The 24,104-nt window shown below is 42.6% G+C and overlaps 1 protein-coding gene across 2 annotated transcripts in view; it reads right to left on the bottom strand.

The window, feature by feature from the left end:
* prim2 (DNA primase subunit 2) overlaps positions 1 to 24,104 on the bottom strand; it is an 88,469-nt gene that overhangs the window by 24,641 nt on the left and 39,724 nt on the right. For both annotated transcript variants that reach the window (XM_084174694.1, XM_084174695.1), the window contains exons 8-10: positions 9,911 to 9,978; positions 6,749 to 6,821; positions 4,827 to 5,012 (exon numbers count right to left, since the gene is read on the bottom strand). In XM_084174694.1, coding sequence (XP_084030820.1) covers positions 4,827 to 5,012; positions 6,749 to 6,821; positions 9,911 to 9,978 — 327 coding nt within the window. The remainder of the gene's footprint in view (positions 1 to 4,826; positions 5,013 to 6,748; positions 6,822 to 9,910; positions 9,979 to 24,104) is intronic.

The raw sequence follows: 24,104 nt of genomic DNA, 5'->3' as shown, positions 1-24,104 counted from the left end.
GTAGACTTTCACTAGCGACAGTATAACGGAATAATATTTGATTTGGGAGTTATCTGCAAAGTAACTTGAGTCTAATTCAGCTGAGCAGGAAATAAGAAAAGCTCTCCTAGAGTTTTATGATATGCAATTTCACTCTCACTACATATGTAGCAGTTTTTAATTCTCCATAGACCTGGATATACATCCAACATAGTATCTGTGTTGGTGTCAGCTTCTTGAGGTCAACAGTACAACTCCACAGGTCCGTATGCCTGTGTTTATAGGCTCATTATACCAGCAGGCACTATAAAATATGCTCCGACATGCAGCTGCTACACAAGCTGCCAACACCTGCTAGACTGCATAAATAAAAATAAATATTTAAAAAAGGAGACCGCCAGCGCATTAAAATGCACTTTGGTCCAGACTTGCTGCTTTCATCTTCAGATGGAATGCGATTCGGAAAGGAAATAGGAATCACTAATGTAGATAGGGCATGGCGTGTCCCTGCATGGCCAGTTAGGAGGATTAGCTCCTCTGCAGGTCAGTCCGCCAGTGAGCCAGTCTAATGAGTTTCACCCTGACGCACCTCACATTGTCCACGCTCCATCAACACAAATGTTAACATTGTCCGCTTAGCAGCAGTGGAGACCTGGGCCGTTCTGCCCCGCCGGCCCCTGGCCTCCAACCACAGAGAAGAAAAGGTTAACATGGTCCAGGCTATTGATATGGAGCGTATGCGGTCAGAGTGCAGAGGCGCGAGACAGTGCAATATTGATGAGGGTTTTCTGAGGACGTAGTCACGTTCCAGAAGCATGGAGAAGGCTGAGAAGGAGCTGGGAGAGGGCCAAGGGGCTTCTTGCCATGATTTATTTACACCAAATCAGCTTCATACTGAACTTAATCAATAATGAAATTTACATAGACTGGTTCATCACCAGTCGCCATGCCTGAGCTGATTCTGGCTGTTTCTCCTAATAGCACATCTCAGCTTGGGACTGATTTGACTAATGCAGTGCCACACTCGTGGTGGACATATTTGAGTGTCAGTTGGTTGACAAATAATTTACCTCCACTTAACCCCTTACACTTGTGGGGATTGGCCTATACGGATAGGGCTAAATTGAAATGTTTCTTACAAAATAAATATGGAAAGTATATGCATAACCATGGTAGCAATTAAAAGGTTAGACGAAAGGTGAGGACAACAGTTCACCTGACTAGACTGAATCCAAACATTATACTTGATTTTATGTGCATTTTACATTTACTGTACTTTGCCACATTTGTTGATAATGAAATCTGAAAACACTCTGGACACATTCAGTTACATGGTAAGAATATTATTGGAAAATGTGGGGTAGGTGCAACATAAGACAAAAAGATTCCAAGGGTTTGAGTGAGAGGACTAACTGGTGTCTCCAAGGGGCCATGCACCTCTCCAAAGTGTGCACAGTTCCTAAGTCATGTACTTTTATGACTCAAGAGTATTCAACTATACGTTTTTTTGTTTTTTTTGCTCTCCTAGCTGTGCTGTTGAGGAACTACAGCAAGCACTTGTAGTTGTTTTGATTGGAACACAACCCTGTATCCCCGCCTTTACACAATTACTGTTGTTTACGCAATCCAAAAACGGTCCATTATAAATCGCAATCTGGGTCAGGCGGGCATCATTTGAAAGCTTGTTCTATTGCCAACATGACTAGCAAAATTATGAAATACGATCTTACAGTGTTAGGCTTTCACAAGGCAATTCAGAGAAGCAGATTTTGGTGCGCATAGAATGGAGTCATGAGTGCATTCAGGTGCGTGGTCCACTGTGAATTTTCTTCACAGTACAACAAACATAAGCTCATTCTGTTCAGGACAACAAAGGGTATAACGCCATGTCATATTGAAACTGTACATCAAACAGTGATCATAAATGTTGACACTGTATATTACATGAGGTTTATGATACGGAAATGTGAAATACACATTTGGACTCACGGGTGTTTGGCTTGCTTGTATGACATCAAAGCGGTATTTATTATAATCCTCAACGTACTGGATCATCTTCCAAAATACATTGAGTCCTCGTAATTTACAGCATTTCCCTCACTCAGGAAACAAAACATTTGCAAAAGTTGCCCAATTACCAGGAGGGGTGGGAGCAACTTCTTGTCGCGCGTGCGGAGCTCAAGTTCAGAACGGCTGTCAGTCAAAATCAATACAGAGCGGTGAAGCGGCGACCCTCAGCTCTGACGTCATGTATAGCATGTTACTGTACAGCCACTGCGTTCCAATTTAGGCGCTTATCGTTGTCCAAATCTGCCATTTCAACCTGTATACGGGTACGAGTGTAAAGGGCTACCGTCAGATATCATAGCCAAGTACCCAGAGTCAACATAACTGCAAAACTGCAGCACAAAAGAGTAGTCATTCAAATTAATACCTTCCGGAGAAGCCCAGAAATCGATGGAGATCACGTTCGCTTCCATCCTTTTCTTCCTCCCTATTCTGTAATATTAGGTACCTATGCCAGCCAGGCAGGCCCTGTTTCAGCCTCGCTGGCTCCAATCTTCTCCCCCCGCGCCAGTCGCATGCTAATAGAGGCTTTATGCAGCCTGCCACGAACGGCACATACATCACTGGGAGAGCCACGACCTGCCTAGCACCAGCCTGCCTGTCCGCTGCCTCCTCCACCATGGGACAAAGGCCTGGGCTTTGTGTGCTCTGCAGTCCAGCTTACACCTGAGAGGGCAGACAGAGGGGACCCAGCCACCCTGAAAATAGGGCACTTTGAGGAGTGGCGTTCCATGACCGGCAGAGAATCTGTCTGCCCGCCCGGGCTGGGAGCCGCTTAAACAGGACAAATGGTGGGAGGCTACAGTAGGATGGGGGATGTGGAGGAGTAGGAAGTGAAGCTGGAGGAATGGAAAAGGGACACCCTCTTATTGCTTTTGAGAGTGTGTGAAAGTGGCTTAGCAGTAGTAAAGTAAAAGCAACTCTGAACTGTGACGTTCCTCCATAGAAGCCAGTACAGCGAGGCGAATGTTAGGTTGGCCCTGCTGTCCTGCTGAAGGCTCAGTGGAAAAGCCAGTCTTGATGATGTCACAATGACCCTAATCTACTGGATGCCTAAGTCAGTCCGAAAGAAAGCTGAGAAGTGTGCAGAGAGAAGTGTATAGTACAAAATATACAGTATTGACTTATTTCACATTACTTTTTCCTCCCAACTTGTGAAAATCGAAGCGCAGCTCATTAAGTATACACTGCAGTGTGAAAGTGAGTGTAGAAATTCAAGCGACAGTCAAATGGTGTTACTGGGTGGACATTGACCAAAGTGAAAATTGAATGTACATGAAATAATAACGTTAATTTCTATGATTAGCTAGTCTAACTCGTATCAAGTAGGCGTACATCAATGTAAATGTATGGCGTCTTATTCTGATTAAAACCTGTAAGACAATTCTAATTTCTAAGCCCCTGTTTGAATCTAGCTACTTGTGTTGGGCATGTCAGTTTATATTGTGAAACTAGAGTAATCTGTGGCCATTTGTCTTCCTTTTTGATGACATTTTTGTAAAGTGGTGCTTCAAAACAAGTCTTGTCCCAAAATTATTCAGCTAAATCTTAATTTATTGCTCTTACAAAGCAAAGTGGCAAAGGCACCCATTTTCTCAGCACTGTTGGCACCGAAATTGCCATTTTTAACATAATCAGCGAAAAAGCAGTATCTGCAGAAAGGGAACCATTGTGTTTCTTCTTCATTTTCCATTACTGGAGGTGCATAAACACACATCTTATCCCTCCCCCACCTGTCCTTGTATTGTCACAACGTAACACCTGTATTCTTAGCCCTCCATTGATCAATATGCTCGCTGCAGTCAAAGCACTTTAAAAAGCATACATTATTCATTTTGTACTATATTCTTCTCATTTGCAAGATAACACAGCTCACGAAGAAACACGAAGAAACAAACATAACCTTCCAGAAGTACGGTATTGGTTATGTTTCATCAAATCACGTTGTTTTCTTAATGCATAGATTATTCAGGCTCAACTGAAAATTCAAGTACAAATATAAATGAACAAAAGGTTCCCGTAAATGAATGATGCTGCTCCTACAGCATAACAAATGTTACGCCTGTGCTGTTGATACATTCTAGCCTATGTATACTGCCTGGGAATAACACTTGCAGAATCCTCATACACATGTCATTAATGCAGATTTGAAAATCTATCCCACACCCCTAGTATGAATTCGCCATCTTTCTGAAAATGTGAGTCTAAAAAGAGTGAGCAAACTTCCTCAAAACGTTTTTCATACTATATTTCCAAAGTTCCTAAAACTGCTGCTTTTATTTTGTCTGTTTACCCACCATAACTGCTCACATAACAGTTACGTGCAATCAGCCACTCAATCCACTAACCTTACCATACTGCCACAAATTGAAGCTCTTACCTGAAATACAGTAGCCACTAACATTATCACCATGGATGCATGCATGCAACTAGAAAACAGAAAGACCAGCACGCTTGACCTAACAAAGGGATACACTATCAGGGTGAATTTCACTTTAACAGCCAGAGATACAGCAGACATTGAGTGGCCAAGACTTGAGTGGGCAAAAAATTGGGAAGTGGGTGGTGTTATTCTCCAGCTGAGCCGGAGGTGAAATTCCACATGAACGATAAAGGAATTTACAGCTGAACAGCATGAGTGAGCATTCAAATCTCTTGACAAAGGAATATATTCAAATGTATGTACTGTTGTCTCCGGCTGGAGCAGTTATATATGCATTCTTTATTTTTAAAAATCAAATTAATTTGAAATCAAACTCAATCAAGTCCAAGAAGGTTACCTTGTCGGCGTCCACTTTGCCCTTGACGAACTCTGACCTCCAGAACTGCAGGGCCTGGTCCAGAGTGAGGCCGATGCCCTTGAGGAAGAGTCCGTACTGCATGCGCCCGCCGTGGCGGAGGTGGTGGCTATCCCTCAACCCCCGGTGGAGCTGCCTCATGCACAGGGGGTAGGACTTGGCCGATAGCTAGAGGAAGAGGAGACATTAACATATGCAGGCAAAAGGCAAGTCAACTATCTCACTCTACCATGGTGGTAATGCAATCAACAAGCTGCATGGAATGAACCATTTCATCGACCAATGACTTCATATTCCATATTTTATCTTTGCTCTATGAAAGCACAGATATGCAGCCAGTTTGTTATGTCGCCTGCAATATCCTAATACAGACTAAGCTAAAATGTCTTCCTGATTTCATCTAGGCCTGGCTTCCTTATCACTTAAAGCTGCGGTGGTACTATGAAATAAATACAGCTCAATATCATGTAAATAAAGCACCTCTACATAATTGCCTTCCTGTAGACTTTTTCCTATCTTGTTCCATGTTCCCATTTTATTTTTAATGCCCTCACTGTAGCACAGAGATGTAATGAAAAGTTCATTATAAATTAAATGTATTATTAATGGCTGATAAGAAGAATGCTTATTTAGCAGACTTGCGGGAGAGAGGAGTTGCGGTACCTGTCTAGCCCAGCCATCTGGTGATCAAAATGTTCTATATTAGCCACTCTTAGCCCAAGGCCAACTCCACAGGTGCCGATCAGAGGTAAAAAAAAAAAACATTAAAAAAAATTTGATCCAAGGCCATAGACAGCCTTTTAATTCTGGTAGTAGAGTCTAGTACTGTGAGGTTGGAGACACAGCACCAGTTACCATCAGGTTAACTAATCTGTTGAGCACCACATCAAACAGTGAAGAGCTTAAAGCCCTCAGGTCTCGGTCTCACTCGTCCACACATGACAGGACCAAGTAGTAGAGGAAAGTCTTGCCAGTAGAGCAGACAAAAGCTGCTTTCCTGATCGACCCATAGCCTTGGTTTATTATCCATTTCCTGTTCACCTTCATGGCATGCCTGCGTCAGCACACTTAGAAAGAATGCTGTGAATTTGCCATTGAAAAATTTAGTACTAAATATGTTTTGCATAGAAAAAGAAAACAAAGCATTGTGTGGGTGACATTTCCTGTTGTATTGGGGGCAGGGAACATTTAATCCTGATTGCAAACATTTGAAGTCGAGTTCGTTGATTGAACGGAAATGTTCTTGTTTATGCGCCAGATCGTAAAAGAGCTTCTAATTTGATACATTACTTCCGTTGACAGCGAGTAAATGCAAACAAAATCTGAAGGACGAAATTAGCATTTGCTGACGGGCCACTTAATTGGAGCAGCAGCGGTCTCTGAAATGGAGAAAGTGAAGAATGCACAGGGAGTCTGAGCTGTGGCCTCGGTCAGTTTAACTCCCCCTATGAGAGACCACAATGGTTCATAAAAACCCCTTCGGAATCCCTTCTGAATGGCCATGTAGAGAACGGTCTGTGTCGCTAACGCAAAGACAGTAATCTTTGTGAAAACTGAAGACACAATTTGCCAAAACATATAAGCATGACATGACCCTGTGCAATCAATAGACAATTATTTAAAAAAGGTCTTTAAGACTATGTGCGAACTAGCTACTTGTTTTTATTGTGATCCTAAGGAGGTCTGATTATGGGAAAGCAGCGATGTAGTGGTAATAAAACATTAAAAGGCATTTACCCTCCACTACGCCACTGATGGAAACACACAGTATGGACCAATAATGAGATAGGTGGACAGAAAACTGCTGCTATGACTGTTTACATTTCTGATATAATCAATATCCTCTCCATCTTACTTCTCCTCCCTAGTATAAATGTGCCCTTTGTGTTTCAATGCATACTCACCGGATCGATCTGCTCCAAAGAAATTTTCCCAATACTCTTCTGTATGCTGTAGTCCTGACCCACATAAGCATGGCTACAAGGACAGAAATGGACCAACAAGAGAGGGGCAAAGAGAAAGAGAAAATAGATTACTCCTGTCTATAACAATAGGTCCAGATAAATAACACAATGTCATTAGTCTACAAAGTGCTACAGCAGGACATGGTTACATGGTTATGGCTCAGGGTCCATTTAAGACCTTGAGACCACCGGCTCTATTACCTGGGGCTGTGATAACAAGCTTACTCTCAGCAGTCCTCATAGAAAGGTGTAATTGTGCACTATACATAAATTAAGTCTGACTTATTAATTGAATGGCGGCTTGCAGATACATTTTTCACCAAGTCCTTTAAGGCATAGTAGGGGGCAAGAAAAATATGTTTTAAATGCCCTTACATTTGGGAAATAGGTCTAATGGGTCCCCTGTAGCTCAGTTGGTAGAGCATGGCGCTTGCAACGCCAGGGTTGTGGGTTCGTTTCCCACGGGGGGCCAGTATGAAAAATGTATGCACTCACTAACTGTAAGTCGCTCTGGATAAGAGCGTCTGCTAAATGACTAAAATGTCAATGTAATGGAAATGTTCAAATAAAGTATGGGGACCAGTGTTTCTGGAATAAGTCAAAAGTAACATTGTTCCTGCATGTTTTGCAGTTGTATCCATTTCTATTGTCCCTCCCAGCAAAATGTTACATTGGTCAAGATCAATCCCATTGATCGATATCTGTGTGAATGATTTCCCAGTGCCTGACATTTGAACAGGAGCCCTCCATAAATTAACTGACTTGTCTTTGTGCAACTTTAGTATGCCTTGCCAAACTGATCAATGAAGAGGCTCCCCAGAGTCCCTATGTATTACACAACCTCAGTAATCTTACCCAGTTAACAAAACACATGGGGTTACATAACTGGCTGAAAATTACAGGAAGATACTAAATTAATTTACACACTTTCAAATCAAAATATTGCTTCAATATTGCATTCTCTCAAATTGCCTAATTTGGGCATCTTGATTTGATGGTTTGGTGCCATGGGTAAAGGTCAAAACCATAATTAACCTACCATAATTAACCTACGAAAGCTTTATAAATGTGAGGTGTGTCTTCTCACTCTGATCACAGAGTCTTATGGCACTGATATAATCCAGATGACAGAAGTTGAGACTAAATGCCATTTGAACGGCCACTTGATTAAACTGGAACTCAACAGCTGGGTTAATCAGGTTTGTAAAACCGTATCCTGTATGACTTAGATTAGAGGCCTTGACCACCTAATTGCCCATGAGGCAACATTAACACAATATATTGGGTCAGACAGCGATCATTTAGAAGAAATGTGTTTAAACAAGGTCCTTTTTCAGCATCACTAAAACGGTGTAAACCTGAGCAGGGCTAAAAGCTCAGTGCCATTGCCTCTGTCACACGAACTTCTTAACTATAGCTGCAAACTTCTTAGATGAGGACATTTCATCTTATTGATTTATCATGTTGACTTACGGTAAACCAATATCTAAAAGCTTTGACATTTCATGGAAAATGATAGTGAATTATAACTGTATTTAATCAAATATGGCGCATTAATCATTCAGAATGTAGGTCCTATTCATTTTTGAATTTTCCTAGTATGCCTTACAATTCTAAAGGAGAGGTGGTGCACATTATTTTAAAGGGGGATCAATGATGCACTCTAGAAGCTGCCTTCTGAAATTGGTTAAGCCACATTTGTGGTTCCCAGAGATACAAAGACAACTTTGGCCACGGATGAAACTGGACCGTTCCCTGGTAATCTAGCTTTTACCACAGAATGTCTCAAAGTGAAATGGAATAATCTGTGGGACCCAGCGACCGACGGTCCAATGAATACTCAAGCACAGGCTTTGGGCTTATGCTGCCTGCTCAATTCTGATGGAGCGTGGCCCTGCCAGCTATCGCTTTTGCGTCGAAGTCCTCTTGTTTTCCCGTTTCGATACAACAGCTGGTTTGCATGAGGACTCGGGTTTGTTTCGAGGGCACAAGCTGGCCCCATGACACTACCTTATCTGGCTGCCCCAGCAAGCATAGCCATGCATTGGAACACAGTGGAAACCATTCTGCAGTCGAAACAACCTAAGTGCCTGCAATGACGGATCCAATTAAAAGAGGCCTCAATCGGGCTTAATTAAAAACCAAATGACACGGCTGGTTGGTAGAGTTGCCTTTGGGGAATGCCTCCGTTGTTCCCCTATCCTTCACAATAATTGGACGGTGCAGGAAGGCTGCAGGAGGGCTAGATGGCCAGTGAGACGCAGGTGGAGGGGCTTTAATCTAGCCCAGGACATCCTGGTGGGTCCTTTTCTGAAAGCCAGGATGGGCTTTAGACCTGTAGGGCCCAGGTTGGATCATTCCTACACAGAGCAGGGGACTACGCCTGAGGCTATTTCAGAAAGCCATTGAAAGAGAGCATGTGTGGAAGAGATTTGAAGCAAGGAGAAAGAAAGAGATTGTGGAAAATAGAGGATGAAAGAGCAAAAGGCCGTGAGGGGGTAAAAGCACAAAATAAAATAGAGTCTAGTAATCTGCAGAGAGGTCATCGTGGTGATACAGAGGGGGATTCCTTGGCTTTATTTTGCTAAGGCAGTCTCTGCCGGTCATGGGTGGGTGGGTACTGTCGGGGCCTGGCTCTAAAAATAAAATCCCTGGCTTCCAGTTGACACATTAGCTTTGCTGTTTGCGTTCCATTATCACAGTGTTCGGAGACATAGGGGACACGGTCTCAGAGGGAATCTAGTGTTAGGAACATTAGGCCTTTTCAGGGAAAAGTGGCACACAAAGCGGAGTCGGGAACATTTGTGAAGTGAATTTGAGTCGACGTAGAAATTAACTTAAAAATAAGTACTGTTTTTTTAGGGGGTGGGGTGGGGGGAATCGTTTCTCACAGCTTTTTGGTTGAACTGCTATTCAACAGAGGACTCAAGGTGCGAGTTCACCACAGTTATTTCAGTACCCTTTCAATCGGGTCCCTGCATGCCCCATTGGTTTTGTCAAGCTGTATTTTTTGGGAGTGCAACCATAATGACTATATTGTCATAATGAATAAACTAAAGCAGCAGCAGAGAAAGCAATAATGCTACTAATGATGCCAATTACCTGAGGTGGTTAAGCAGAGGTTGGAGTCGTTCATCAGACTGCACTGCCGGTAGGGAGCGGGCTGTCAGCTGCAAAATAAAAAAAGGGCACCACATGAGAAACAGTAGCACATCAACATGTTTGGAAAACATCAGTGAACGTTGCTGAAAGTTTCTGCAATAATTCAATGTTACTGTAATAATACTTCAATCTAAAAAGCATAGCATAAAGCTAAGGTCTTACAAAGTTTAACATCCTCATTGAAATGACATCACTCCTTATGGAGAGAGGAAGTGTTTTTATTATCCTTGCCAGTTGGAAGAGTTAGGACACCAACCCAGCGATGTGATTCATGTTTTACACAAGAGATGTGTTATGAAACTCAACCACGAAGAGCCTTTTATCCCTCTCTGCACAAATTCCACAATTCTCACCCACCATTTTTCTAAACGAATACAGTGCCTTGCAAAAGTATTCATCTCCCTTGGCGTTTTTCCTATTTTGTTGCATTACAACCTGTAATTTAAATGGATTTTTATTTGGATTTCATGTAATGGACATACACAATATAGTCCAAATTGGTGAAGTGAAATGAAAAAAATAACTTGTTTAAAAAAAAATCTAAAAAATAAATAAGGGAAAAGTGGTGCGTGCATATGTATTCACCCCCTTTGCTATGAAGCCCCTAAATAAGATCTGGTGCAACCAATTACCATCAGAAGTCACATAATTAGTTAAACAAAGTACACCTGTGTGTAATCTAAGTGTCACATGATCTTAGTATATGTACACCTGTTCTGAAAGGCCCCAGAGTCTGCAACACCACTAAGAAAGGGGCACCACCAAGACCAAGGAGCTCTCCAAACAAGTCAGGGACAAGGTTGTGGAGAAGTACAGATCAGGGTTGGGTTATAAAAAATATCAGAAACTTTGAACATCCCACTGAGCACCCTTAAATCCATTATAAAAAAATTGAAAGAATACGGCACCACAACAAACCTGCCAAGAGAGGGCCACCCACCAAAACTCACGGACCAGGTGATCAAATACTTATGTCATGCAATAAAATGCAAATTAATTACTTAAAAATCATACAATGTGATTTTCTGGATTTTTGTTTTAGATTCCGTCTCTCACAGTTGAAGTGTACCTATGATAAAAAATTACAGACCTCTACATGCTTTGTAAGTAGGAAAACCTGCAAAATCGGCAGTGTATCAAATATTTGTTCTCCCCACTGTATATATATATATATTTGCATCTTCAAAGTGGTAGGCATGTTGTGTAAATCAAATGATACAAACCCCCAAAAAAATGTAATTACAGGTTGTAAGGCAACAAAATAGGAAAAATGCCAAGGGGGGTGAATACTTTCGCAAGCCACTGTATCCCATAAGCATCAGACTTGGGAAGCTTCCAATTGGAAAACATGTTTGTAAAATTGAACAAGAAAGAAATACCAAGAAAGTCTGAAACGTCCTCAGGCCTTTAGAAAAGATGCAGAGATGTTACATTTATGATATATGGATCCGACGAGGTCCAAAATGGCCACCGAAACAATTAAAGCACATACAGATATTTTGCCCTGCAAGGGTCATCAATTACTGCTGAAGCCAGCATGACAGGATATCTGTTTAGTGGAGCTAGAACAGAGACAATGAAGAGATGTGGCATTGGGAGCTTGATCAAACTATTGAAGCGGCGAAAAATTGGATACCGTGGCCAGTCCACTGTGCCCTTTTCAGTCAATTGATCATCGCCTGCAGATCATAGGCGGTATCTTTCAGAGATTAAGAGCCAGACGAAAAAAAAAGAAGAAAAAAAAAGACGCTGCAAACTGTAAAGGATGTCGTCTCACGGAGCTGGAGACAGATTTACTGACACAAGGGTCAGTGTTCCCCTTCCTCTGTACATTTACCTACAACAGCTGCTCGCCCTATTGACTGCTTCATTTTTCATGTGCCTTTTACTGAGGAGTGGCTTCAGTCTGGTCACTTTACCATAAAGGCCTGATTGGTGGAGTGCTGCAGAGATGGTTGTCCTCTCCAGAGCAACTCTGTGGAGCTTTGTCAGAGTGACCATCGGGTTCTTGGTCACCTCACTGACCAAGGCCCTTCTCCCCCGATTGCTCAGTTTGGCCGGGCGGCCAGGTCTAGGAAGAGTCTTGGTGGTTCCAATCTTCTTCCATTTAAGATTGATGGAGGCCACTGTGTTCTTGGGGACCTTCAATGCTGCAGAAATGTTTTGGTACCCTTCCGCAGATCTGTGCCTCGACACAATCCTGTCTCGGAGCTCTACGGACAATTCCTTTGACCTCATGGCTTGGTTTTTGCTCTGACATGCACTGTCAACAGTGGGACCTTATATAGACAGGTGTGTGCCTTTCTAAATAATGACCAATCAATTGAATTTACCACAGGTGGACTCTAATCAAGTTGTAGAAACATCTCAAGGATGATCAATGTAAACAGGATGCACTGGAGCTCAATTTCGAGTCTCATAGCAAAGGGTCTGAATAATTAAGTAAATACTTTTCTTTTTTTAATACATTTGCAAACATTAAAAAAAAAATGTTTTTTGCTTTGTCATTATGGGGTATTGTGTGTAGATTGCAGAATATTATTCATGTTATCAATTTTAGAACAAGGCTGTAACGTAACAAAATGTGGAAAAAGTCAAGGGGTCTGATTACTTTCCGAAGGCACTGTACACTTGCTTCGAGGCAAGTAACAACCATGCATGAGAGCACTAGCAGTTCCGGACGACTGTGCGACCTCGCTCGCTGTAGCTGATGTGAGTAGGACCTTTAAACAGGTTAACATTCCCAATGCCGCAGGGGCAGGCGGATTACCAGGACGTCTACTCAGAGCATGTGTTGACCAGCTGGCGGGAGTCTTCACTGACATTTTCAACTCTCCCTGACCCAGTCTATAATACCTACATGTTAAAAGCAGACTACCATAGTCTCTGTGCCCAAGAACGCCAAGGTAACCTGTCTAAATGACTATCGGCCCGTAGCACTCACATCTGTAGCCATGAAATGCTTTGAAAGGCTGGTCATGGCTCACATCCCCAGACACCCTGGATCCACTCCCAATTCACATAGCGCCCCAACAGATCCACAGATGACGCAATCCTTATTGTACTCCACACTGCCCTCTCTCCCTCCTGGACAAGAGGAACACCTATGTGAGAATGCTGTTCATTGACTACAGCTCAGCATTCAACACCATAGTGCCCTCCAAGGTCATCACTAAGCTCAGGACCCGGGGACTGAACACCTCCCTCTGCAACGGGATCATGGACTTCCTGACGGGCCACCCACAGGTGGTGAGGGTAGGCAACAACACATTCGCCACGCTGACCCTAAACATGGGGCCCCCTCAGGGGTGCGCGCTTAGTCCCCTCCTGTACTCCCTGTTCACCGACGACTGCGTGGCCACGCACGACTTCAACACCATCATCACGTCTGCTGACGACACGACGGTGGTAGGCCTGATCACTGACGACGATACCGTCTATATAGAGGAGGTCAGTGACTACAGGAAATGGAGGGCCGAGCAAGCCCCCATCCACATCGACGGGGCTATAATGGAGTAGGTCGAGAGCTTCAAGTTCCTCTGTGTCCACATCATTAATAATAATAATAATAATAATAATAATGCCATTTAGCAGACGCTTTTATCCAAAGCGACTTACAGTCATGCGTGCATACATTTTTGTGTATGGGTGGTCCCGGGGATCGAACCCACTACCTTGGCGTTACAAGCGCTGTGCTCTACCAGCTGAGCTACAGAGGACCACTATTAAGGAATTAACATGGTCCACATACACCAACATATTCGTGAAGAAACGACAAAACCTCTACCCCCTCAGGAGGCTGAAAAGTTCTACAGCTGCACCATTGAGAGCATCTTGACTGGCTGCATCACCGCTTGGTATGGCAACTGCTTGACATCCGACCACAAGGTGCTACAGAGGCTTTACTACAGACAGAATTACTCCTCAGTTTCATCAGCTGTCCGGGTGGCTGGTCCCAGACAATCCCACAGGTGAAGAAGCTGGATGTGGAGGCCCTGGGCTGTCGTGGTTACACGTGGTCTGCGGTTGTGAGGCCGGTTAGACGTACTGCCAAATTCTCTAAAACTGTAGAGAAATGAACATTCAAATCTCTGACAACAGCTCTGGTGGAGATTCCTGTAGTCAGCATGCTAATTGCATGCTCCCTCAAAACTTGAGACATCTGAGGCATTGTGTTGTGCTGTTCAATCAGCTTCTTGATATGCCACACCTGTCAGGTGGATTGATTATTGTGGCAAAGGAGAAAAGCTCACTAACAGGTATGTAAACAAACTTGTGCACAAAATTGGAGAAATTATATTGTTTTGCGTAAGGAACATTTCTGGGAACTTGACATGTTGCGTTTATGTTTTTGTTCAGTATAGTTAGGACCACAATAGAAATAAGCTTTATTGTTTTATCCTTGATGGTTTTCTTAAATTGTATGTGGAGGCGTCACCGGCTGGAGCGCTCTTATGTATGTATTACAAAAAAAAAGTATAATAAATTCAATAAAATCACTCAACTAAATAGCTACCCGGACTATCTACATTGATCCTCTTTGCACCAACTCTTGACTCATCACATACGCTGCTGCTACTGTTTATTATCTATCCGATTGCCTAGTAACTTTACCCCTACTTATATGTATATATCTACCTCAATTACCTCGCACATCGACTCGGAACTGGTACCCTGTGTATATAGCCAAGTTAACATTACTCATTGTGTATTTATTCCACGTGTTTTAATTGTTCTACATTTCTCTCTGCATTGTTGGGGAAGGCCCATAAGGAAGCATTTCACTGTTGTTTACAAGGCATGAAACAAATACAATTTTATTTGATCTTAAAGGGATACTTCTGGATTTTGGCAATGAGGCCCTTTATTTACTTCTCCAGAATGAGATGCTAACGCTAGTTAGCATTGGCTCGCAAAACTACCTCAAACTTCCTTCATACTGGACACAGACATAAAAATGGTATCCACGAGTTCATCTAACTCTGGGGAAGTAGATACAGGCCCTCATTGCCAAAACCCAGAAGTATCCCTTTAACATTTAAGTTTCATACCAATATGAAAGGTTCCAGTGTCCTTCTGGCAAACAATTATGGGGGGAGGGAAAACAACATTAATCAAAAAGGTCCAATGCAGCTGTTTTTATCTCAATAGCAAATAATTTCTGGGGTAACATTCTCTCAAGCAAGAATGTTGCTAAGATTGTCTGGGAGTCTGAGTGGGGAGGGGAAAACTGAAAACTAGCTGTTATTGCCAGAGAGGTTTGGAACTCTTTCTTATTGGTCTATTAACTGGTGATGTCACCAGGCAGGCCAAAACTCCATTCCACCAAAACAGGCTGAAATTTCAGGCGGTCTTTTCAAACAGCGCTTACACTAAAAGGGCATTATCATCATTTTCACAATGTCACAGTATTATTCCAACCTCAGTGTGGAAATGTATATAAAAACACAGGAGAATCACGTATTTGACTGCACTGGGCCTTTAAGAAAAAACATCTAAACATAAATTTGGCTTGCACATCACGAGAGCACTTTATGGTGCCATTTTACATATTCTGTGCAAATAACTGTGTTAAGCGTTTAAGTACATTTGGCCACACTAACGCACACCAATTAAAATTCCTTCCTGTATTATGTTAATGACAATACAGAGTTCTTCAGGACTATAGCGTTGCACTGATGTTTCCCACATAAGCGCTTCCCAACACCCCTGGGGCTGGTTTAATTATTTGCCCTGGGGCTCAAAATAGTTTTTATATGACTGACACTATTATATGACCCTATCCAATGTACAAAACGTGGAAAATAATGATAGTCTCAGTGTTTCTTCCTGTCAGTTATTGGACGGTAATTGTATTGACAGTTTCATGTAAAACACTTCAGTCTATTTCTGAGCAAAAAGGTTAGGTCATAATAACCTCAGCAATTTGAAGAAAAAATATGAACATGCTGTTTCTACAATTTAAATAAATAGGTTGCTTTCTGAAGTTAAAAAGTACTTGAGCAAACACAGGGAAAATGCCTTTCACAAATGAACATGGTTCACTGGAAAGCAAATTGACTGCATAATGAAAAGACAGCTGCACCAACAGGCCAAACTGTAGAAAAAAACAGGTTCTCCAAGAACACAGTTTTTCCTCATCTTTACAATGAGAATTGTGTAGTCTATTCAATAACGGTCTCAAAAAATGTAATCATCACTTCAGGGTTTTCAAGAGACATTGACAGAATTGCTTTAGGCACTGCCTCTAGACTATTAGTATGAGGGACCAATGCACTGTTCCCCAATGTGCCATTTGGTCGACATCCAGAGTCCATCTGGATACAGAGAGGGCTTGAAAGCCAAAAAGGCTTGTGAACCAGACTGCCTCTGAACTTGAAACTTTGTCCTTCTAAGACTACCTGGGGTCATGCATCTGAAAGCAAATAAAATCAGTTGGAGATCTTAATGAGCTCACACACAGATGGCCAGATTGTGATTATAGCGTAATGCAATACTGAGGGAAGTTAAACTAGTCTAAGACCTATAGTGCTGACTGCTGAGATTCCTCAACCAGCCAAGAGCACTCTAGGAAGATTGACATTTCAGTGGCATTGTGAAAGACTGCATGCTTCATAAATGAAGCCGTTACAACATATGTCCCTCATTTGTCCTGGCTCCATTTCTTCATCAGCATGGGTCATCTGTACCTTGGACTGGCACTCCATGGAAACATCTTGCCAAGCATCAGCACGTAGCGAGAGGAGGTGGAGGAGAGGGGTGAGAAAGATGGGGAGTGAGTTGGGGTGGTTTCCAAAGTTACTCATCTCTAGAGCGTTGGTCAATAAAGAGCGACATCCCAGCTGCCTACGTTTGCAAAGGTCGACATCACATTGACTTCACAAATGGCTCATTTGCATGCATCTAATGATTCCCTAGTCAGCGGTTCTCCAGGTTTTAAAGACTTTTCTCAAAAGGGGAAAACGTCACGATCGCAGCGAAAAGTGTGTCAAAAAACACCAATTCCCTTTGGAGAAGATCTGGGTTTAGAAGATCTAGGAAGAGAGAAGTAAAGATATCTTCTTTCAGTAAATAAATCTTAAGGACCTTTACTCGTTTGAAAAAATGACAGGCAAAGAACATGGGACATTGAGTATGGTTACATGCACACAACACGATTGTGGATAGTCAGATATAACAGTTCATTTAAAACGTTAACATGCTTAGGAAGAAGCACGATTTCCCTAATAATCCTGTTTACATGGACACATCTGAAATCAGGCCACCTGATGGAATTTAAATGACGAAAATCGACAATCAAAATAAACGTTCTACCACAGCGACCATGTTCTTTTTCCGAAGCATATTTTATTCAGAGTTCGGACATACGTTTGTATGTGAACTATTTCTAACATTCAGTTTTTCATAAATCACTTCACTCTCACATAAGAAGGAGGCTTGTGCTACCGGTGCTGGCACATGCGCAGCTCAAATACACAGCTGGAACGCCGATTAAGCTAATAATTTGAAAGCTCGCTCAGAAAACCATGTGTTTTAATCGGCGTAGGCTTACTTCAATTTTGACCATACGCCGATTCTGATAAGCAGAGTACAACGTTTACATGACTAATGCCAAATCCCAAGACGTCACTCTATATTGGCTATTGGATTAGAATGGTCTGGATATAAGATGGAACGTAATCTTCCCCTTGTTGACAGAGACATCAGCATCTCGATAGGCAATCAGTAATACGGAAATTGACTTTACAAGATTAACAATCTGGAACCAGTGAAGGGTATCTGTCCAACAAAGATATGGATGTTTAAGCACAAGGGGTTGAGTAGAGGTGTACTGCAATTGCTCCACTGCAAGAGATCCACAATATTGGCTATTTCTGTGTACATTCATTTCAGGAGCTTTGATGGTTATCGGAGAGCTAGCAAATAAATATTTTGGACACTCAAGTTCATTTTGGGCAAAAAAATTTATACAATAGGGAAATGTGTTCATGATCAGTGAATAGGGACTATCTCAAAGTGTGTTGGTGGTTAACCAAGCCCTGTGGTAGCATAATTACACCTACCTCTAAAAACATACCTCAAAACGCACCTCAATATTGACGGCTACACTCATGCATTTTTCGTGTATGAATAAATTACATTTTTAACATGCTCTGACAATGACACTGCAGGTGGCAATGTGTCTATTAATTTAGAATTGAGACAATGTTCTGGTGGTATGGGTATCTGAGGGCACTAGTTTAAAGCCTGCAATGACAGGTGCGCTGAGGACTGGTTGCTAAGAAACACTAGCTCCACGCCTTGAGCATCTCAACACTACCACCTTAGAGGAAAATGAAGACAGGTGAGGGAATATTCTACTACAAAGACTGTCATTTTGCCTAACACAATGCAAATGAATTAGTTTAAGGAGTGTCAACAATACAAACAGTATTGTAAATAACTAAATTAATGTTGTTATACATGTTGTGTTGCTAGCGGGAGATATTAAAGGGTCTATCTGCAGTTGCTACATCCATTTTGGGACTTAAAATGTACCCATTGATTTTTGAAGAATATAACTTCAATACATAATAAGCTTAGTTCAACTGTTGTACCCCATCAGAACCCAAAATATAACCTTGTTTTACTCCAATGTTTGTAAACAAAGTAAAATGTAAACAAACACTATATAGCCTCATAACATGGTAAAAACGTTACATTTTGATATCATGATGGTCAGTCCTTGCATCCATAGCTCTGTCTATATATGAGAGTGGTTACATTTCTGCAGCCCCATCCCTCAGCTTTTTACTGGAACATAGGCGGGGAGGCCGCTTTGTTATGGTTTCAACTGCTGATTGCCGCTTTATGGAGTTAAAATCAACCTACAGTGGGAGTAACTACCATCAGCTTCCCCTACTTTCACTGACTATTGGAAATAAATGTCATTATGAATCACATTGTGGCCTTGGTGACCAGTCACAAGCTTGCTGCATAAACATCATTATTTCTTTTATTTCAGCCAATGAAGCCCCATGATGCCAATTAGAACAGAGGAGCTTTCAGGAGCTGATTGATTAAAAACACCAACTGTCCTGCTAGCATTACAGCAAAATGTCATTTTATGCTAATTCAGGGAGGCTCAGGGACAGCAGCGGAAGTGCAAAGTTGGCATTAAAGCTTGGCAGACCATGCAGACGGCTGACATATGAATTGATGAGAGCTGCAGGACCGTTTAAAAGTCTGAATACTGTGGATCATCACTTCACTTACACAAATGGAGCTACTGATATTTTCATGCAACCATCTAACCAAAGGTATGAAAGTGGACATGTACGCACATCTTAACTCCAGGAAATAGAAATGGGCAGATAATGATTCTGTTTACAAACATCATTATGCACAAACTGTACAAAGGGTCAGTATGGGGTTCATTTGAACTAATTCCAAAGCCTCAACTTCTATACACATGAATTTAGCCTTTGAGAACAATAAGGAATTAAATTAATTTCACTCACTTCTCACAGGAAAAATATCAGAAAAAAATCAAGCACTTATTCAATACCATCTCAAGTCTGTATAAATCCCAATGACCTTATTGAATTTAAATCACACACAGAAAAAGTATGTATAGTGCATTTAACAGATTGTTAAAACTCATCCGAGAAGGAAGAAGTAGTGGGTAGTTGAAAAACAACATCACTCCTTTATTTGATCAGCCAGAGGAAGACATGTTGACCAACTGAGGAGAATGCTGCTGCTCTATAGTGAAATATCACAGTAGATCACAGAAGCAATTTCTTCGCTGGATCAGCGGTGAGTTAAAGGTCACCCATCTTAGAGAGAAAAGACTGTCTGCCTCCAAACACAACTCCACTGCTTCTAGGGACCAGCAAGAGGCGTTAACACAATGACAAAATTACATGTAAGGTTGCGACACAGTACTCTATTTAACAAAAAGTGCTGGAGGACAAACAGGGAAAAAAGGCACCTTTTCATATACTGGGACCAATGGCAACAAAAAAAGTCAAGCGTTTCCATATTTTCACTCTGCGCATAAAGAGGGCCTAAAATGTGCAATTCATATGTCATGTGCACATCATGTCAGATACACATGCAAGGTGTGTGGCCTGGAAGAACATGTGCAGTACAACAACAAAAGCAAAGAAAAAAGGCAAAGAGAATGGCGACTGGACGCCAAATGAATGCTAGGTCCCTGAGGGCAGAGGGACCTCTCAACACTTCATAATGGCTGTCTGCTGTTTCCACATACTGGCGGGTCTGGGGATGGGCTAATGGGCTGGAGAGATCTAGGGACACCAGAGTCAGTGACATTCACCAGGCAAAATGGGCTGAAAAAAAGGTTGCGGGCAGAGAGATATGTAGTCACTGAACGTGCCTGAAATGCATGCGAAGTTCTGCATCCGCAAGCTCCAAAGTATGCCCATCATTTGTTGACATCTGTCAGTGTAATGGCCAATGAGTATAGTATGGCCTAGTTTCAGTTGTTTAGACAGTCACTACAGCCTTACATTTCCTATCCATAAATTAATTGGGCCTAATGTTTGGTTAAACTAAAGACACCAATGATATTAGAATTAATTGAATGGTTTCTGTTTGGGTATTAAACCCTCAAACACATTTGGTACATGCTACTCACAAAAAAATCCCCTTTAGCCTAATTCAAACTAGGTTAAACTGCTATATGGGCATATACACTATATCTATATCGTGGCCTCCTGTAGCTCAGTTGGTAGAGCATGGCGCATGCAACGCCAGGGTTGTGGGTTCGTTTCCCACGGGGGGCCAGTATGAAAAATGTATGCACTCACTAACTGTAAGTCGCTCTGGATAAGAGCGCCTGCTGAAATGACTAAAATGTAAAAAAAATCTACAAAAGTATGTGGACACCCCCTCAAATTAGTGGATTCGGCTAATTCAGCCACACCAGTTGCTGAAAGGTGTATAAAATCGAGCACACAGCCATGCAATATCCATAGACAAACATTGGCAGTAGAATGCCATTACTGAAGAGCTCAGTGACTTCCAACGTGGCACCAACAAGTCAGTTCGTCAAATTCCTGCCCTGCTAGGGCTGCCCCGGTCAACTGTAAGTGCTATTATTGTGAAGTGGAAATGTCTAGGAGCAACAGCGGCTCAGCCGCGAAGTGGTAGGCCACACAAGCTCACAGAATGGGACCACCGAGTGCTGAAGAGCGTAAAACTCGCCTGTCCTCGGTTGCAACACTCACTACTGAGTTCCAAACTGCCTCTGGAAGCAACGTCAGAAGCCGAGTTCCAAATTGCCTCTGGAAGCAACGTCAGAAGCTTCATGAAATGGGTTTCCATGGCCGAGCAGCCGCACACAGGCTTAAGATCACCATGCGCAATGCCAAGCGTCGACTGGAGTGGTGTAAAGCTCGCCACCATTGGACTCTGGAGCAGTGGAAACACGTTCTCTGGAGTAATGAATCACGCTTCACCATGTGGACGAATCTGGGTTTGGCGGATGCCAGGAGAACGCTACCTGCCCGAATGCATAGTGCCACTGTAAAGTTTGGTGGAGGAGGAATAATGGTCTGGGGCTGTTTTTCATGGTTCGGGCTAGTCTCCTTAGTTCCAGTGAAGGGAAATCTTAACGCTACAGCATACACAATGACATTCTAGACGATTCTGTGCTTCCAACTTTCTGGCAACAGTTTGGGGAAGGCCCTTTCCTGTTTCAGCATGACAATGCCCCCGTGCACAAAGAGAGGTCCATACAGAAATGGTTTGTCGAGATCAGTGTGGAAGAACTTGACTGGCCTGCACAGAGCCCTGACCTCAACCCCATCGAACACCTTTGGGATGAATTGGAACACCGACCTCGTGCCAGGCCTAATCGCCCAACATCAGTGCCAGACCTCACTAATGCTCGTGGCTAAAGTCCCTGCAGCAATGTTCCAACATCTAGTGGAAAGCCTTCCCAGAAGAGTGGAGGCTGTTACAGCAGCAAACGGGGGACCAACTCCATATTAATGCTCATGATTTTGGAAAGAGATGTTCGACGAGCAGGTGTCCACATACTTTTGGTCATGTAGTGTATGTGCCTATACACTAAATAAACCTTTACAATTCTAAATGCAACAACAATTCCAGTTCAGTAAATTCATCTAACTTCTCTAGTTTGTCAATTGCAAATAAATGTAATTGAGAAGCACGCCATCGGAAAATTGCAAACTATGTTTACCCACGTATATTGTGCACGAGCACACAAGCAATGCATTGGCAACAAAGCGCTTCACACACGTACAACGTGGTTAATGTACAGTAAAAAAATTAAAATGGGACACTGTTGAAAGTTCAATAAGCAATTTGTCTTAAAGAGAACAGAAATGGGATGCCACAACAGTGACTCCAAGTCGGAGCGGAAACTGCTTGTTCGTGTGACACGGGCTCTCCTTGTGAAGATTTTCACCCGCACTGCTCCGGGAGGGGAGATGAAGCCTTTAATATTTAAACACCCTCTCTTCACCACAAGAAGCAATGTGACAAATAATTAGAATTTTGAAATATTCATCCGGTTGGCTTTTATACACGAAAGCCTTCATCAAGGTGGAAGGAAGGGTCTCAGCAGCAGCCCAGGTGGAGTTTTTACAGGTGGAATAGGATATCACAGACATGCTGGTGCGGTCTTCCTGGCAATCTCAGTTAGGAATAAGAACCCCAATAGGGGGTTAAATAGTGTTCCTTTTACACCAACTAGGAACAGTCCTATTTTTAAAACACCAACAAAGTACATTGTTATATATCAAATTACAATAGGCAGCTCACATTTGATAACCATACAGTAAATTGTGATGAGCCAGCAACCCTAGCCCCTGCCCCTGACTTTTCCACAGCACAACAAATATCATGCGAACCATCAGTATCCTCCTAATCAACACCATTTCAAACTCTGTATGGGTAAATTACCCAAATTGATGGCTGCCTGTCCAGTGCAAACATCCAGGCGACTCATTTAGACAACGGAACAGACCATTCTCACCACCATGTCCCCAAAGGAATGCATCTTACAAGAGCATGGGCAAATTATGTTCTGCATTACAATGAGTGAACGGACACGGAGGCAGGAGAGGAGGGGGACGCAGGGACGGCAGCTGAGGCTTGATAAATGTTAGGACGGCGCAAGAGTGTTAGATGCCTGGCGAGTAGAGCCAAATAAAATCAGCTCCGGTTGTTGCTAGTGGTCCTCAAGGAGGTAATCTACTTCACTCAACATACATCACGAAACAGAAGCAGACTGAAAGTGACAGCCCTGGTGCTGCAAATCAATTGGTGGCTAGTAGTGCGACTTAAAAAAAGACATGGGGGATCTGTGCTTTTTAGAAAAGCCTAGTGAACAATAAGCATCCGCACCTTCAATAACTACAAATCAGCCATCACATCTCTAGCAGTAATTATTTCAGGTTACACATTAGAATTCTGGTGATGGCCATGTAAGTAGTCATACAATCACAATTTCAAATATACACTACATGACCAAAAGTATGTTGACACCTGCGCGGCGAACATCTCATTACAAAATCATGGGCATTAATATGGAGTTGGTACCCCCTTTTGCTGTTATAACAGCATCCACTCTTCTGGGAAGGCTTTCCACTAGATGTTGAAACATTGCTGCGGGACTTGCTTCCATTCAGCCACAAGAGCATTAGTAAGGTCGGGCAATGATGTTGGGCGATTAAGCCTGGCTCGCAGTCGGCATTCCAATTCATCCCAAAGGTGTTCGATGGGGTTGAGGTCACGGCTCTCTGTGTAGGCCAGTCAAGTTCTTCCACATCGAGCACGGGGGCATTGTCATGAAACAGGAAAGGTCCTTCCCCAAACTGTTGCCACAAAGTTGGAAGCGCAGAATCGTCTAGAATGTAAATGTATGCTGTAGCGTTAAGATTTCCCTTCACCGGAACTAAGGGGCCTAGCCCGAACCCTGAAAAATAGCCATACCATTATTCCTCCTTCACAAAACTTTACAGTTGGCACTATGCATTCTTGCAAGTAGCGTTGTCCTGGCATCCGCCAAATCCAGATTCGTCTGTCGGATGGCCAGATGGTAAAGCGTGATTCATCACTCCAGAGAACGCATTTTCACTGCTCCAGAGTCCAATGGCGG

Source organism: Coregonus lavaretus, assembly GCF_964263955.1.
Source record: "Coregonus lavaretus genome assembly, chromosome: 1".
NCBI classification, from domain to species: domain Eukaryota; kingdom Metazoa; phylum Chordata; class Actinopteri; order Salmoniformes; family Salmonidae; genus Coregonus; species Coregonus lavaretus.
The sequence above is the reverse complement of the archived record's forward strand: the minus strand, read 5'-3'. Positions and strand labels throughout refer to the sequence as shown.